General features: G+C 40.4%; 1 protein-coding gene across 1 annotated transcript in view; it reads left to right on the top strand.

The window, feature by feature from the left end:
- The first annotated feature begins 6,669 nt into the window (after nucleotides 1–6,669).
- Nucleotides 6,670–18,698, top strand: part of LOC136875892 (dual specificity protein phosphatase CDC14A) — a 71,017-nt gene continuing 58,988 nt past the window's right edge. The window contains exon 1 of the mRNA XM_067149512.2: nucleotides 6,670–7,139. Coding sequence (XP_067005613.1) covers nucleotides 6,670–7,139 — 470 coding nt within the window. The remainder of the gene's footprint in view (nucleotides 7,140–18,698) is intronic.

Raw genomic sequence — 18,698 nt, 5'->3', positions numbered from 1 at the left:
GACAACGGTTGGACAAACATAGGCCTACAAGTATTATCTGATCCTGTAACAATTAAGAAGGGGGTCCCACAGCGCAGTATTATTGAACATTTATGTTTTCTTATACGTATGTGAATGATATGAGTAAAAAACTGGAATAACACATCAGGTGTTTTGCTGATGATGTTATACTGTATCGAGTAGTAAATAAGTTACAGGATTGAGAGCGACTGCAAAATGACCTCGACAGTATTGCGAGACGACACAGCAGACAATGGTGTAATAGTAAACAGCACAACGGGATGAAGTCAGGTTGTAAGTTTCACCTCTCAGTGGAGTGAATGTACCTCACAGGGATCGCTGTGAGTACTTAACGGTTAGTAAAAGGAAATATCTTAGAAAGGTGAGGACATTAATCACGAACGATCGGCGATTAACTGTGCGCATAATAGCGGATGAACTGCAGATTAACCGTGAATCCGTGCCACAAATCGTCACCCAGAAGTTAGGGAGAGGAAAACGTGTTCTCGTCTTGTGCCACATCACTTGACTGACGATCAGAAGCAGGCACGTTTAGAGGCTTCACAGGATTTTGTCGAAACGGCGGATGCGACACCAAATTTCTTGAACTGTATTGTCACTGAGGATGTAACCTGGTGTCTTAGGTACGACCCTCAAACGAAACAGCAAAGCATGGAATGGCGTTCTCCGGGATCTCCTTGTTGGAAAAGGTCAGAGCCGAAAAGTCACGCATCAAAACGATGCTCACTACCTTTTACGATAGTCAAGGCATTATCCATAAGGAATTCCTACTTGAGGAAACGACAATGAATACTGCACGGTACATTGAAATTTTGACCCGTTTCATAAAACGTCTACACGTACGCACAACAAGGTTCATGGTTTTTTGTCCATGACAACGCTCGCCCACACACAGCCAATATCGTCAAACAGTTCATGGCAAAAAAGGGGGTGGTGCAACTTGAACATCCCCCATACTCGCCAGATCTCAATCCTCCAGACTTCTTCCTATTCCCACGACTCAAACTCGCTTTGAATGAAAAGAGATTTCTGACATCCAACGAAACCTGACGAGGCTTTTGGACACCATCCCAAAGGAAGCCTTCTTGCAAAGTTTCCAGGACATGTATCGCCGATCTCAGCAGTGCATAGTTATGGGAGGGGACTATTTCGAAGGACAGTAAGGTCACTGCCATCTATGTTCATCTATGTTGATATTACAGGACTATTCACCGAACTTTTCTGTCACAAGTTGTATACTGTAGAAACCCCTGGTCATTAGCTTCCATGCTTTAATTTGCCTTGTGGGTTGGGGCAGTACAATAACACCCACCATATCTCCTGCGTGTCGTAAGAGGCGACTATAAGGGGCTCCAGGGACCCTTAACTTAGGAGCGTGGGTTGGCGACCACGGGGGCTTTAGCTGAGCCCTGGCATGCTTGTGTCATGCTCTTCACTTTCATCTCTCCTACCCGATCTCATTTGATCAACTCTTGTTCATTTCAGACCCCGTCTGTATTAGGCCACGAGGTCTAGCAGGTCTTTCATTTTCACGTCCGTCGTGGCCCTTGTCTTTCTTTGGCCGATACCTTCATTTTTCTAATTGATGGATCCGTTCTATTTTTTCCCCTCTGATTAGTGTAATCAGAGGATGATTGCCCAGTTGTACGTCCTCTTAAAACAATATTCACCCCCACCCTTGTGACAACAATGGTGCGGCACTACATTCTCTATGCGGTCCGTCCTTAATGTTATATGTGGTGGCTGCAATAATATCTTGACTATGCGAAGTAGCTCCTATGGGAAGAGCTTTCGCATTACTGGCCATCCGCATGATCGTTTGCAAGACTACTTGTTATTTCTTTATTCTCTCTCGACCGCGCGTCAACATTTCTGTTTTATTTTATTAACTTCTCCATTTTCTACCTTGAAAGCCTAGCAGGCGGCCATGGACCGGAGGTGACAGTGGCTCTTGCGCGCCGGGGATGTCTTGGTATGACGGGTATGACCGCGACAGAGTAACGAGTGCCGAAAGGAGATATGGGATTGCCTGGTGGGTTTAGGAAGGTTTCTCATAACTTCTCCTGTACGGAGGGGTGGAAGTAGCTGGCAGAAGACTAGCCTTTGCAGCTCAAGTTATTCTGTACCCTTGTACTAGGCTATGTTCCTGCATTAGTTCTCACGTGTCGGTCATTTGTGCAAACAGGTAGGTCACACGGGCTGTGAGGCGAACGTCGGAGCCTCACGCCCCCCCCCCCCCAAGAAAAAGACATGTACTAACACAACTCTATTCTCTTTATCTCACCTTGAAAGAGGTAAACCTTGTCGAGCAGGGCTGAGTGATGCCCATCCGACCAGGCCTCCAGAGATGTCCATCTCTTCGGATCGTTGACGAAGCGCCAGGATGGTAAGCAATTGAACGTCATGACGTGGCTCAGATACTGGAAACAGATTTCTTGCTTGCCAACATCGATGTCTTGGTGTAGAGGAACAAGTGCTTGGATAAGAATAATGAGTATGTTGAATAGTTATGTGTATCAGTGTTCTACAACAATGCATTAGTTTATTTACCTGTAAAATAACATTTATCCGTGCAAGATCTTGTTTCCTTATTTTTTTCAAGGTACCGTACATATAAAGTTATAACGGATAGTGCCCGTTGTCGTTGAAGGGTCTGCCTTACAAAGGCTGCACCACTCTTAGTAATAAGCCATACAAAATACACCATGGGGAGTACAAAATTACCTGTACTTGCGGCAAGGTATACGTTGGTCAAACATGCCGGATCCGTTGGCACTCGTATCAAGAAACACAAACGTAATATCCGTCTCAACCAGCCAGACAAATCAGCAATAGCTGACCACGCCCTATCAACGGGTCATGATGTCGCGTTCCAAGATGTTCGACTGCTACGGAAATGTTTTCATTCCTTCCTTTAAGGAGGAGGCGGGCCTCTTAGACGGCGACGCCGTCACTTAGGCAGGATATGTCTTGCCGGTGAAGGAGATGCTTGGAGAAAGTGAGGGGGTTGGCGTTCGTGGTCTATAATAGGAACTGTCTCAGCATTCGTCTTAATGCAGGAGAATGGAAAACCACGGAAAACCATTCTTAGAACAGCCGAAGTTGGGGACCAGCCCATCTCCGTCTCCCGAATACAGAGGCGTAGAGCCACGGTACAGCCGTGGCCATCCCTCCTCTGTTCAGTTGGTCGGTCGGAGTGCAGGGATGTCGGACCACACGTGGACTCAGACTCACCCTGCATCCGCCGATCAGATGTTCGATCTCTTACCCACACTAAACACTACAGGTAGTAGTGGCGATTGGGAATTGAGGGAAACAAGTTTACAGACAACAAAAAGTACCCGGATTTGCGGGGGCGGGGGTATATAGATCAAAACTTTAATAAAAACCAAAAAGGCTACAAAATTTTAAGTTTTCCGATGCTCTCTGAGCAAATTTCGACAGAGAGGTTAAGGCTGACAGTTTACCAACTTAAGTGCAGTAATAATAGTTTCTTGAGATTTTGATTCAATACCATACTATAAAACTTTCACCAAATGAACAATATTACACATGTATTACAATTAAATACAATTATACAATTTAAAATAATTTAGCATTTGACTACACACTAAGAAACCAACAGACACTAAAGAGACTGCCAGACTGACGAATGCGCATGGCAAGCGGGTGAATCATACCTTAGTGTCCATGACCTTGGCAAAAAATATACCCCTGCTACCCTTCCTCACAAATTACAGTATACTAACTTACACGTTGCTGCGCGAGTCTCCGCACTTGCTGTGGTGCTATGCAAATCGACTAGCCGCGACGAACGATATTTTGTGCGTATTTTCACTAATAATTTTGTTAATAATTAAAGAAATTAAACGAAATATTTACCTGATAAGACAACAGGGCTTGTACAAATTGCTGTTTTTAAAAAATAATTCCTAGTTTCAGCTGGCTAAAATGGAATAAAAATGTAAGGTGTTCTCCACTAAGTACCCCCCAGCCCCCCCCCCCCCCGACTAATTGCCGCTACTGGTTCCGAGCTGTCAGTGGAAAGATGGCGTGGAGTGACACTGGTAGACGAATAAACACGAATGGAGCTTTTAAATCAGGAAAGATAATAATGGAGTTGAAATTCAAGAGGACAAATTAGGACAAATATTCATTCATGGGAATGGGAATTAGGGATATGAATAATTTACCAAGAGAAGTATTTGATAAATTTCGAAGTTCTTTGAAATCATTTAAGAAAGGTCTAGGTAAACAATTGATAGGGAATCTGCCACCTGGGTGACAGTCCTAAATGCAGATTAATTTTGATTGATTGATTGATTGATTGATTGATTGATTGATTGATTGATTGATTGATTGATTGATTGATTGATTGATTGATTGATTGATTGATTGATTGATTGATTGATTGATTGATTGATTGATTGATTGATTGATATTTAAGTTTCTTTATCGTGTTAAATGTGGCTGAATAATTTAATGTTGTTGAGTAAAATTAAAAATGGTAGATGCAAGTGCAGTATTTAAACATGAAAATAAATTAGGTCTAAGCTCTTTTCATGGTACCGCGTTAAAATATTATATTTTGAGAATTGATGCCCCGTTTTGAACCTTCAGGAATATGGTCACCCTGAGTTTACCGGTATATGGCAGATTTTGGTACCAGGCGCGATGTTTTCTAGAATTTACGTGGTATGTTTGTCGAATAACAATGCGATTTTGTTATACTTTGCGTGAAACGGTGATGGAAAGACCTTGTAGATTAGTTTTTCTCCTAGTGCATGTTTATGTTGTCATAAGTATCGCCTTGGCTCTACCCTCCTAAATAGCTTAGATCCGCCACTGCTTGATTAGTAAATCGTTACAGTTTGGTGTTTGCAAAGTATAAATCGAAGACTAATTTTTCACTGAGTGATACTGTATGTCTTGTCTTATCCAACTGTTTCTAGTTAATTGCTGACAGAACTGAGCACCCAAATATAAATGTATACTGGGCGAGTTGGCCGTGCGGTTAGGAGCGCGCAGCTGTGAGCTCGCATCCGGGAAATAGTGGGTTCGAACTCCACTGTCGGCAGCCCTGAAGATTGTTTTCCGTGGTTTCCCATTTTCACACCAGGCAAATGCTGTGGCTGTACTTTAATTAAGGCCACGGCCGCTTCCTTCCCATTCCTAGGCCTTTTCTGTCCCATCGTCGCCATAAGACCTATCTGTGTCGGTGTGGCGTAAAGCAAATAGCAAAATAACGTAATATGTTAATGCTAGAAAGAAGTGAATGTCAGGCCTAAATATGCAACTTTTTCGTACATAAGACTTAACTTTCCGTAGCAGTAGCAAGTTGGAGATATCTGCTTTGGCCTAATCCATAAAGTTGGTAATTTACTAACTCTGTAGCCTAATCCATGTGTTCCTTTTAGGTTGCAGCAATAACTAGGTAGGCCTACTACAGTTGCGTAACTATATTTTGTCGTTTGTCTTTATTCATAAGAAAAATCTGAATACACTTATCTACTAGTACAACACAATTTTCTTAAACACGTGTCTTCTCGACCCGCTGTAGCCGCCATGTTTTTCACTGTCCTGTGCACTGTAGCCAAATCTATATTCTGGTTCGTAATAAAAGGTGGCTGAGGTTCAGGAAAACTGTTCTCACTGATTCTCAAGAGCTACTCGTTGAGAAATTGAGGATATTTACAAGATGGCTGCAGTGTCTTAAAGTTTGAAAGTGCCAGTAAGAAACAAGTTAGTGCGATTAATGTCAATATGGATTAATCCCTAATCCCTAAGAAGTACGTGGTGTTTATGTGATGTACTGGGAAATAGTCTAGTCTATGTAGTCCGAAGAGGTGCAGTTAATTTTAACAGACATATCAATAGGTGGTTATAATTGAACGTTAAAAGTTACCTATTCTTTAACCATTTTTTTTTTTTTTTTGCAGTTAAATGACATAGATTCTAAATATTGATTAAAGAAGTGGAATAAACTTCATTTTTCGTTTACGGTGATAAAATCACCGAGAGTGATGTACAACTAATATGAATACTTGATCCATTTCTCTCTGTTGACAGCTGTCTAGTAAAATTAATCATGACGTGCAGTTTCAATTAATTTGATTTAATTAGAGATACTACAGCAGTAACCGCTTGTTTTGTAAATCACAGGACCAGCAAATGGTCCAAATCTAAAGAAAATTCCTCTTTGTACGTTTCCCGCCACGAAACCATAATATCAAATAATAGCAGTGGGCCTATATTGGCAATACTGCGTTGAGCCTAGCTTATCACGTGGCTACTCTCCGTACCTATCAATCAACAGTAAACAATATTCATGTGTTTTAGGTAATATTTATATCCCATCGGAGAAAAGAAGGCACTAAAATGATAACCTCGTCGTGAAATTAATAGTAACTGTTCAATGCCTCAATATCACGGGAAAAAATTTCAGTGATGTGGTGTTTTAGAAAGAAAAATAGTCCAAAAAACAGAAAAATGGCTTATAGCCTTAGAAGCAGGCAAGGACATTTTTAGGTTAATTCGACGCACCCCACAGTTACCATTCTGGCGCGGTTTTACAACGAAAATTTAATGTGGAATAATTCTACTTATACTCCACGGCATCGTAATAACATAACTCTATGTAGGTATATAATGGAGCCAACGTATACTTTGAACGGCGAAATTGTCCATCTTTGTGAATACATCAAAGGTAGATTTTATTTCACAACAATTCCTTCGAGAAGGGAACTTAAAAGTACTGTGAATTTTCATTTCTTCTCGATCGACAATGAACTTGTTTACCACAATTATTATTCCGACTTCGGTCCATTAAATCTGGGAATGCTGTACAGGTATTGTGTGAAAGTAAATACCAAGTTAAAATGCTTTTCAAACGGCAAAAAGAAAGTTGTGCACTACACTACAACAAATCCAGAAAAAAGAGCAAATGCTGCGTTCCTCGTGTCTTGCTATGCTATGATTAATTTGAATATGGTGCCCCGAGAAGCCTACAAACCATTATTATCAGAGAAGGGCCCAGCATTTCGTCCCTTTCAAGATGCTTCTATTGGATACTCCCCGTATCAAATACGACTAATGGACGTTTTGGATGGTGTCTACAGGCAAGTCTCTTATTGGAATCAATAGTTTAATTTATAGAATTTGGTGTGTCGGCAAGAGAAAGCTCTTAGTTTTACGTGTTCAGTGACTGCATTCGTCGATGAATAATAATTTATTTCCGAGATTAATTCCGGTACGGTACTTCGTTTCCTACGTTTTATAATACGGTATATGGTGCTTGTTTACGTTATATTTTTCGTTCATTGTACAAGAAGCAGTTTGGGTCATGCTGGACATAGTTGATTGAAATGTTAATCTAAAGATTTCAGCACCGGTTATCGATAAATTCGTTTTCTTAAATTTGTATTTTAAGTGTAAACTACCAAGCAGGTTAGGAATTTATCAACTGAAAATGTCGCACTATATCTGGTTAGGTTGTCGTCCATCTGAAATATTATTTTTGGCTGATCGAATTGTGATCAGAGATAAGGCTTTTTGAAGATGATGTTATTCTGTACAGAGTAATAAATACGTTAAAAGATTGTGAGCAACTGCAAAATGACCACGATAATGTGAGATGGACAGTAAACAATGGTATGATGGTAAACGGGGTTAAAAGTCAGGTTGTGAGTTTCACAAATAAGTCCTCTCAGTTTTAATTACTACGTTGATGGGGTAAAAGTTCCTTATGGGGATCACTGTAAGTACCTAGGTGTAAATATAAGGAAAGATCTTCATTGGGGTAGTCACATAAATAGGATTCTATATAAAGGGTACAGATCTCTCTGCACATGGTTATGAGAGTATTTAGAGGTTGTAGTAAGGGTGTAAAGGAAAGGGCATACAAGTCTGTGGTAAGACCCCAATTAGAGTATGGGACCTCGTCAGGATAACTTGATTCAAGAACTGCAAAAATCCAAAGAAAAGCAGCTCGATTTGTTCTGGGTGATTTCCGACAAAAGAGTAGCGGTACAAACATGTTGCAAAGTTTGGGCAAATATTCGTTTATAGGAACTGGAGTTAGGGATTTGAATAACTTACCAAGGGAGATGTTCAATACATTTTCAATTTCTTTGCAATCATTTAAGAAAAGGCTAGGAAAACAGATAGGGAATCTGCCACCTGGGTGACTGCCCTAAATGGAAATCAGTATTGATTGATTGATTGATTGATTGATTCTTCAGAAATAAATCCGACTGAAAATTATGATCTCTGGAGAATGATTACCATAGGAAAGATATAACTAACACCATTATGTGATTACGAGTTGATCGTTTTCACATAATACAGGGTTATTATTATTACTATTATTATTATTATTATTATTATTATTATTAATATTATTATTATAGTACCAGAGGCAAGAGCAAAAGGTATCTTCCACGGAAGTTTCAGTGTCATTTACGGCTATGACAGAATGGAAACTGCTGAGGTATACGTGGTGCTGAGTAACGCACGTTCAGAGTATCGATACAGAAGTACATCTGGATGTTATGAAAGGCGCTAACTTAGGTACTCATAGGGTAGTCATGTTGCAATAGCACTTCCTGGTCCATTGAGGAAAGCAATAGCAAACTACCTCACTCCTCATCCCGCCTAATAAGCTTCATTATGGTCCCACTATAGGTTTCTTGCGGTTTCCCTCGTAACCCGATAACCTTTGATGGAGCTTGTTTGAGGATCCAACAAGTCTCAAGGCTGAAGACTTAATAGACAGTGATAATTGACGTGATATGTGGCCTCTGGAGAAGCCTGGTGCAGGTCTTTATAATTGACGCCCATGTGTGACCTGCGCGTCTATATACAATTATGTAGGTTACGGTATGTGTGTATTTTAATGATAGCCTACTCCTGTCTTAATGTCACCATTCGACGGACTAATAACCATAAACAGCGTCATATGCCCTTACTCCATACGAACACTGCGGAGTGGTCTGGAATTGAACCCATCTTTTTGGCATGCAAAATAGTGATTAGAAATTATATATATATACCTTACACATTAATGGTAATTCTTCGTTTCCAACAAAGGGACTCGAACCAGCTAACCACAATGCCTAAGCGATCATCGACAGCAGTGAGAATTAAGGCTGTAACACATCGAATGTTAATATATGAGTCTAGTAAGATGATGATCATCATCATCTGGAGCAGTTTCCAACCACAGGCTGGGTCTGCTTGAAACATAAGCCTCTCCATCGTTTTCTGTCCATCCACCACTTTTCTTCCATCGCTGTCGTAGTCCAGTTCCTTCCTCTTGCCTCGATGCTCTTCTTTACACCTTTCAATCATCTGTCCCTCGGTCTTCCTCTAGGTCAGGAATGCATTCGATTCTGATCCACATGAACATAAAACCAAAGCGAGTAGAAAAAACATAACCATATTACAACTACAAATAGCCTACCAACCCTCAGATAGCAACAGTGCTGCCCCTAGCAGACGATTCATCACAGTCCCTATACTATCCAACAGGGAACAACTTAAGAGCTCACACTTTCTCTTCTACTTGTTATGATCAAACTATGAACCATGGAAGAGACAGACGTTGTTTCTCATCTTAAATTTTGTCCGCCTTCATAGCGTAACGGTTAGCACTATTAGCTGCCGTCGTCGGGGTCCGAGTTCGATTCCCGGTATTGCCAGAATGTTAAGAATGTTAGGAAGGCTGGTATGTAGCTCACCTTCATTTGGAAAAGGGGATGTCGGGACGAGGATTCGAGTTTGACCGGTTAGCCTGCTGGCCTGTGGTCTAGGAGTTCTCGGGTTCGATTCCTGGCCGGGTCGGGTATTTTAACTTTAATTAGTTACTTCCGATGGCTCGGGGGCCGGGGGTGTGTGCCATCTTCATAATTATAATTAATCATACGTAGGGCCCCATCTTCATAGACGCGCAGGTCGCCTATAGGGAGTCAACTTGGAAGACCTGCAGCAGGCCACGCGTCATTATTATTTTACCTTTTTAATTTTTTTTACAAGTTGCTTTACGTCGCACCGACATAGGTTTTACGGCGACGATGGGATAGGAAAGGTCTGGGAGTGGGAAGGAAGCGGCCGTGGCCTTAACTAAGGTACAGCCCCAGCATTTTCTTGGTGTGAAAATGGGAAACCACAGAAAACCATCTTCAGGACTGACGACAGTAGAGTCAGAACCCATTATCTCTCGAATGCAAACTCACAGCTGCGCGCAATTAACCGCACGGTCAACTCATTCGGTCCTTAAATTTTAGTTCCGAAAGTCGTTGCTGATAAGCTGCTTTGCTGACTTATTTACATTTGCAACTCCCCTAACAGGTTATTTTTACTAGAATGGTAAGTTCTGCTGAAGTTTTAAAACTGCTGAAATATTGAAAGGACAGTAAAGTCTTCCTCGTACCGTACCGAAGGCCACCGTATATTTCATTTCCTGAAAAAGAGGTATGTTTATATAAAATTATGTTACCTTGGATATTTTCACGGGATATGAATGCCTTGTCACTGGTTTCTGAGCAGAACACCGCAAGCTCACTGATCTAGCGGTCATTGTAGATTATAATGATCCTGAAAATAAAACACTTGAAAATATTCATCTCAAACATTTGGACTCTTGAGACGAGCAAAAAACAAACAAACAGGAAATAGAGGCAAATAAGAAAATAATAATGTTACTGGCTTTACATCCCACTAACTACTTTTACGATTTTCGGAGACGCGGAGGTGCCTGAATTTAGTCCCGCAGGAGTTCTTTTATAATGCCATTAAATCTACCGACACGAGGCTGACATATTTGAGCATCTTCAAATACATCGGACTGAGCAAGGATCGAACCTGCCAAGTTGGGGTCAGAAGGCTAGCGGCTCAACCGTCTCAGCCACTCAGCCCCGGCAATAAGAAAATACCTTGGCTCTTTTGTATACTACCCTCCGCGGGTGGGGGTGGTAGAAGTCGTAATAGGCGACTAAAAGGGGCTCCAAGGGCTCTTAAGTTGAGAGAGGGTTGGCGACACCGTGAGAAAATCGTGACATTCCTTCCACTTGTGCCAGACTCCTCACTTTCATCTATCCTATCCAAACTCTCTTGGTCAACTCGTATTGTTTTCCGACAACGATTCTGGGAAAACTTATAAGAATTGGCTTGGAGAAAAACAGTAGGCTACTTAGCTCGCCCGAGCGACAGGCGACTCGTTGAAGCAGCAAACGTCTTTCTATATCGGCCGTTGGAGTCCTCACTTTCTAGAGGTTTCAAAAATACATATTTTCTTTCATTGTGTTTTTTTAAATGATTATTCTAGCAAACACCTGGTAACTCCCAATTTTAACATACATATCTCTGCCCAACCCCTGTCCCGTTCCTCTACGATGTCGGACATGAAATGAGATGAATCTTCGAGTTAATCAGACGAGTTAATGCGATGAAATGAATGACGTGATAAGGAGATGGTGAAAGCTTGTACCGGCTTTGTGTCGCATAGCCTACTCTTGTCGAATAGCACCGATGACTCTGTTCAAGGCTTAACATCCCCATTCGATGTACGGATCACCATTAACAGCGGCATATGCCCTCACATCATATATGAACACCAACGGCCAACATTCTGATGGTGAAGATTTTTCAACCAACGAGACTCGAACCGGCTAACCACAGTGTCAGACCATATAGACTTAACGATCATGGCCACCAGGCGATCCCCCACTGTAACATGCAAATATGTACTCCTACCAAATTCAAACTCTGGACTATTAACAATATGAAACAACGAAGAAGGAAGGCTTTTTGTTTTGTGTTTAGCGATCGTGTAGACGAGCCCGTTAAGGCATTTGTTTAACTGGAATAACATGGGTTCGAATTCCCGTTAAGAAGTCGAAAACTTTAGAAGTAAGACCTCAACTTCTGGAGAGGCATATGATCCTTAGGTTCACTCAGTCTACACCAAGTTCTGGCCAGCTACAGGCCTAGAGCTAATTAGGCAACCCGTACTTATCTCGCTTAGAGATGTTTTGGATAGTGAAAGCCTTTACCTTCCCACCTTCCTTGGTCAACTCTTGTTCTTTTCCGACCTAGACAGTATTACGTATGGAGGTCTAGGGAGTCTTTCATTTTCATGTCCTTGGCGGCCCTTGTCTTCCTTTGGCAAATACCTTCATTTCTCGAAGTGTTGGACCCTTCTATGTTAATAGAGGATGGTTGCCCAGTTGTACTTCCTCTTAAAACAGTGATCACTACCACCACCTATTTGAAGATCGAACTTTGTTACCAGGGTGCGAAATCGCGGGGGGGGGGAGGGATTTCCCCCCACCAACGATTTTATCTCAAACATTCACACCCCCCACTAAAATTGCCCGGGGGGATTCTTTCATTATAAAATAATGAGGAAAATGTAGAACACATATAGTTTATTACTGAAATTAATGATTTTTACTGTGCATATTTTCATAGAAACATCAGCAATAAATCAAATGACTGCCAGACCTTGAGCAAGAAAACAACGCAGCAGTGGCAATCTGCATCTGCAGCCTATTGTTCATGTTTCATTCTGGCAAGTCCATCTGAAACGCAGGCAAAAATGTAAATTACTTGAAGCTCTCCTCCCTTGTCATTGCTCTAAGTAGCTCGAGCTTACACCACTCCTATACTTCTTGGTGAAGGCGTGTTTCTGATAGGTATCCAATAGGACAATACTCACTTACAGTGTGTACAAACCAACAAATTTGTTCCCTCAGCATTAGCCCTGGTAGACGAAGGTTCCGTTAATAAAGCAATAAGTCAAGACAAATCGCGCCTCCTCTGGCCTTTCATAAGAAAGGGACAGTCTATCATAAACTTCTCAGCTGGCTGGAATAACTTTCTAATGTTTATCATTCTTGTTATCACAACAAAATTCAAGTAAAAGATCTACAATTTACATTTTTCTGAGGGAGGAGGTATTTTATTTACAGGGGAATTTTATACCCTCTCCCCCGTCAGATACTGCCTGAAATAAACACCAGTATTTAAGCCCTATGTTCTTTCTCCCCCTTCCACCACCACTTCTTTCTGATTTTGCACCCTGTTTGTTACATTACACAATATTCAATTTTAAATTTAGAAACTTGTGGAAAAGAAGAAAGCTGATGACAAATAAAGCTGAAATATCCAGCATTTTTTTCCAAATCTTCTAAAGAGCCAGGGGAAAGTATGTCTAATAGTTTGACATGCCCATTGTCCAGTGCGTCTCAACCTGCTCTGTTGTATTACGGTGGCCAAATCAAGTTCAGACGAGTCGCAGGAGGTAGTCGTTTCAGGCAAGTATTTTCAAGTACAAGATACCATGATAATGTTATTACTTTACGTACCACTAAGTACATTTGTATGGTTTTTGGAGATGCCGATGTGTCAGCATTTTGTTCCAGAGGAGTTATTTTATGTCCCAATAAATCTACCAGCACAAGGCTGATGTATCTGACTACCTTGAAATATCACCGGACTGAGCCAGAATCGAACCTGCCAAGTTGGGTTCAGAAGGCGAGTGCTCTACCTCCTGAACTACTCAGTGAAGGGTAAAAGACTCGACAGAATTACCAGAGTTAGAACTGGTGTTTTCGAACACACAGAAGAACCTGTACCTAGTAACTAGAACTAGAGCCGTGATAGCCTAGTGACATAGTTGCTGGCTACTCATGACGGCAGATGCAGTTCGAATGCCCACCAATGCATGAAGAGTTTCTGATAGAAGTATGTGCGCCCCAGTGGTCCAGTTTTCATATAAAACTGGAGATACCATGGCTATGGTCAGTCTTGTAAAATACAAGTTTGCCTTTTTTGAACTGGAGTCTTCAGTCGTGGTTCCAGAAATTATTGAACACTACAACACAGAAATTCAACAAGAAAGAAGGAAAATCACTATTGCCTAATTCATTGCAGACAGAAATAGTATGTCTTGGTTCTGAGAACCGGTACTTACCAAATATTGAGGCACCTGACAAATAATCTATATGTATAAAATCGGATGTTGGTATGTTTGAAGCTAATAGACTCAAAAACTACTGGACCGATTTTGCTGAAATTTTCACAGTTTGTTCTTATTACATTTGAGAGGGATTATGAAGTGGTTTGAACAAAATCTGATTGGTAGTTCGGCACTAAGGGGTGAAAAATAAAATAGGGGAAGATAAGCAAACCGCAAGACAAGTCTGATCAGCAGGTTGCCTACCCAACAGTATGTGAAGAATATGTGTTCCTTAAAACTTATTTCTGCTTTTATCTGGAAAAATTACTGTAGCAGCAAGAAACCCCTAGCCCCCCTAAAGGAAGGGGGGTGAAGCTTAAAAATCCAAAAATGACAATATTAGTGACGAATTCATAGTCTTTGGGGTAGCTGAGATGAACTGTGACACTCTGAATGCTGTTTAAGTCAAAGTTTGTTCCCAATCGGTATGGTAAACATATTATGACTTACTGTTTGGGAAAGAAAACTGTAGGGTAAGACACACATATGGGTGGGATCATACAACTGAAGATGTTACAGACGTTAAAATTGGTATTTGGAATCTTCTTTAAAAATAAACACATTTTTTATTTTTGGAAAATCCATAAACTATATTATCAGTATTAAATGTTCATAAAATTATTGAAGTGGGCAGGAAAAACAATATGACTACGACAGGCATATCAAGATGAGTTATCTGACCTATTTATAAGGAATGCTGTGGAGCACCGCACATGTCCACTAGTCATTCTATATAATAAATTGGTTCCAAAGTATTTTAGTCCTGGTAAGTAAGTCACTCGTTTACAGATGGTATATTTTCTGTCAAAAAGGTAGGAATTTTGTTTCTATTTTCTCTCTTCTCCCCATCAAGACATCAGTCTATATTAGAACAGGAAAAAATATTTAACAATTTTAAAGCACCTGAAAGGATGAGCATTGATCACAGTGCCAAGGCAAATCTTCTAACGTGTTTAATAACTCTTCATTGCTATAGATTTTAAGAGACACCAGAGTGTCAGAATTTTGCTCCTGAAAGGAGTTTTTCAATGTGATATTAAATCTTCCGACATGGGTTTCTCATATTTAAGCACTCTTAAACATCAAACAGTTGCGCTGGGATTTTAGCCTTCAATCCCAAACATAGAACGTGAACACCTCAACCAACTACTCTACACAACCATTAGACATGGAAAGAAATCTAGTACAACCTGATATAATGGAGTACGTGATGTAGAATGAATTGTAAGGGAAAAGATAAAGTAGCTTGAAGTCTAGAGGAGAGTCATTCATTTTGTAAAATGCTTGGTGGATGTTAATAAAAAGTGCATGTAAAGTCAAATGTGGCTGAACATTTGATTTGATTTCATAAGGCCTACCTAGAGATGTTCATGGATGTTGATATTTAGAGATTCTTTCCTCAGCTTCTTTTTATGTGGTTGAAGTCATCTTGAAGCAATTATTTTTTGGAGCATGAAAACAGAAAGCATTTTAAATGCCATTAAAAATCAAGAGTCAGTAACTAGATGGAGTGCAAGTAATGAAGTTATGGAGTCTATCAGCAAGTACTGTACATTGAAGAGATCCTTCCAGATCTTCTTCCCTTGATGAACAATGAAGACAAAACAATGAAATAAGCAGTGACACAGGGAACATTATACAACATTGAAGTATATTTCTAACATATTAAGACTTCTGAACAATGCTCTTATTCATTTGACTGAGTTAAATAGAATGTGGATCATAAAATTAACTTCTGTAATACCATCTTGGATTTGAAAGGTGCCAGAAATATTCTTCTTTTTTTCTTTTTTCCTTTTTTCCTTCAAAAGAGAAGCTTTAGATAATAAGTTGCTAGTTGAAAGATACACTCTTATCAAAAATGGAATGTTGAGGTTGTGAGACAGCAAGGGCTTCCGAGATGCTGGACTAACTGCTATACTAGAAATGAAGAAAATCATTCACATGGATACGGACAAAAGGTTCACTCTTTTGCAGATTGCCGATTCAAAGTCTAGGTTACTTTTAAATGTCAGCATGCTGTTGTTTTACAGTTTTGACAATAGTAACTTTAAGAATGAGTATAAGTATGAGCAATTGGTACTGCTGTGATATTGGTAAGCAGGGCTTTATTTAGAAATTTTTCAGTATATAATGTTGCTTTCAATTTGCCCTGAGGACATAATGGATACCGGTATCTGCAATACCAAAAGTACTAGAAGAAAGCTGAAACGAAAAGTCATTGCTATGAAGACATTAGATGCCACACAAAACTTGAAGGTCAATATACTCAAAATGTATAAAAGATAAATCCCTGGGTAACATAGTGCAATACCACTACCTACCAAAGATAGGGCAGAGCAAACAGAGTGGTGGTTAAATGGGTCTCACTTCTACAGTCAGGCAGAATTCCTAACATAGGGCTAAAAGTTGATCTTGAAAACCAGGATCTTTATCTTGACACTGTTCTCATATATTGCCAGAAATATGCACACTACAAAGGAGAGATATGAGAGTAATTCTAAAAATAAGTTTTGCAAGTTTATTATGCACAGGACTTTTTATTTAGGAAATGAAACACAGCGTCATTAGAAGGAGATGTAATAAATCTTTTATTTTTCCACCTAGTTTCTAAGAATACTGACACACTTCTCATACCTCTTCACAATATTAAAGAAGCCATTCCTAAAAAACTGATCAGGAAGCCTGGGTGCTTCCATTCCATGCAAAAAACTGCTAGCCTTCCTACTTTTAACAAGGATGATGTTGCAGACTGATGTCCATTCTTTGAGATGTGTGACTGCGACTGAAAGCCAACTGTCTACGCACCCATTGTGCTGCCAATTTGTTGTACTCAGGCATGTTCGAACTTCAATGAGCTCCTCTTACTAATAGTCACCTACGGTGACCCATCGGTTGGTGTGAATAATGGTATCTATACATTCAACGTTCATCTTTGTAGACAATGTTGCTGGGTGTCCAACCTGCAAATTGTCTGCCACACTCTCATGCCCGTCACAGAACTTGTGACGCCATTACCGATCCATCTGCTCCAACATGACATCTAGACTGTATACCTTGACAAATTTCTGTACCATTCGTGTCACATGCCCATTCACAGTCGTGGTCGAAAACCACCCTAACCTCCTCTTTTGTGCACATCTGTAACTCACACCTATCAGCCACCGTGGAACAATCACTTAAGACATGGGCAAGCACAACATGGATCCTTGCGATTACATCACAGTGACACAGACAAATGTCTCTGACCTATCTGTGCTGATGCAACATAAAGCAAATTGAAAGGAAAAAAAAAAAAGAGAAAAGTAAGGAGGGAAAGAAATGTCTCTGAACTACAGGTGATACTAAATTTCTTCTTAGGTACATTACTTTCAAACATATAACTTTCTCTTCTGTCACCCTTGTCTAGGGTTGGCCTGTGGATCAGTGACCTCCATTTTGTCCTCTCCTTGTTCTGATCCACTTTGATACCTTATATAGGCAATTATTGCAGTGGGCTCACCACACCCAAAGGTATTTTATACCTAACTGCAAATTTTCAATGAGGCCTCCCCTAACTGGAGAACATATGCTGCATACTAGATTTCAACAGCATTTCTTCCACTGGGGAACCAGCACCCACTTAAAGAGTGCCTTCGCCCAAAGCCGTTGACCCCTTTAGAGAGAAGGGTTATTTACCACCGCCCAACACTTGGCACTGAGTCCCTGGTTGCACTGTCTACTCGATCCTGTGGCAGGTAACCCTAGCCATACTAATTTCAAACATATAAATAGGCAAAAATTATTTCTGGAACTACCTTCATGCTAGTTAAAAGGAAAGTTCTTAGAAGTCCTCTGAAGATATATGTGTATGGATTGAAGATGTCAGATTTTTGATGGGAGGGGAAGAATCTCTGGAAGAAAGGCCAGGTTTAGATTCAAATGGCTTAGGCACACGAGTATGGTTGGAACAAGAACATCACGTACCTGTACAGAGAGAGCAGTAATTGGTTGGGGACCATATACCTACATAGCTAGACTGGTGCAGAGAAGATGTCCAGAAAAGAAGACTGAATAGGAGATCGATAGTGAAGAGTGAGGTATTGTCAAATGCAGAACAATGGAAGAGGCTCATCACTTAACATCACCCTATCTGACATCCTAGAATGATGATGACAATGAGGTACAGGTAATGAAGGGGTCAGTTAACTGATTCAAAATTAGAGGCTATGGAGGAGCATAGTTTATCTAGACGGACTTCTAGAGAGATCACTGCAACCCATTGCAGTCTTTACAGAGAATACTCTGTGTGTGTGTTTTTTTTAATCATTTATTAACAGCATGCTCCATTACAGAAAGTAATACTACATGCTTGTGTATACATAATGACACTACTAATTAATACCGGATTCACAAGTTCATATTTTTCCACTGGCCAGTGGCCCAGTGATTTAATAAAACTCTTACAAAGTCATCTCTCTCGGATTTGACTAATTTACACTCCCAAAGAATATGGTCAATCGTCTGATGATTTGTTTCACCACACACGCATGTAGAGTCATTTGTTATTTTGAACCTAAAGAAGTATTCACCAAATTGTCCATGGCCTGTTGTCATAGCTGTCATATTATGACTTAGGTTTAATTTAATTTTCAGTCTAATCTGTACATTAGGAAAGCAT

Source organism: Anabrus simplex, chromosome 6, assembly GCF_040414725.1.
Source record: "Anabrus simplex isolate iqAnaSimp1 chromosome 6, ASM4041472v1, whole genome shotgun sequence".
NCBI lineage: Eukaryota > Metazoa > Arthropoda > Insecta > Orthoptera > Tettigoniidae > Anabrus > Anabrus simplex.
The sequence above is the reverse complement of the archived record's forward strand: the minus strand, read 5'-3'. Positions and strand labels throughout refer to the sequence as shown.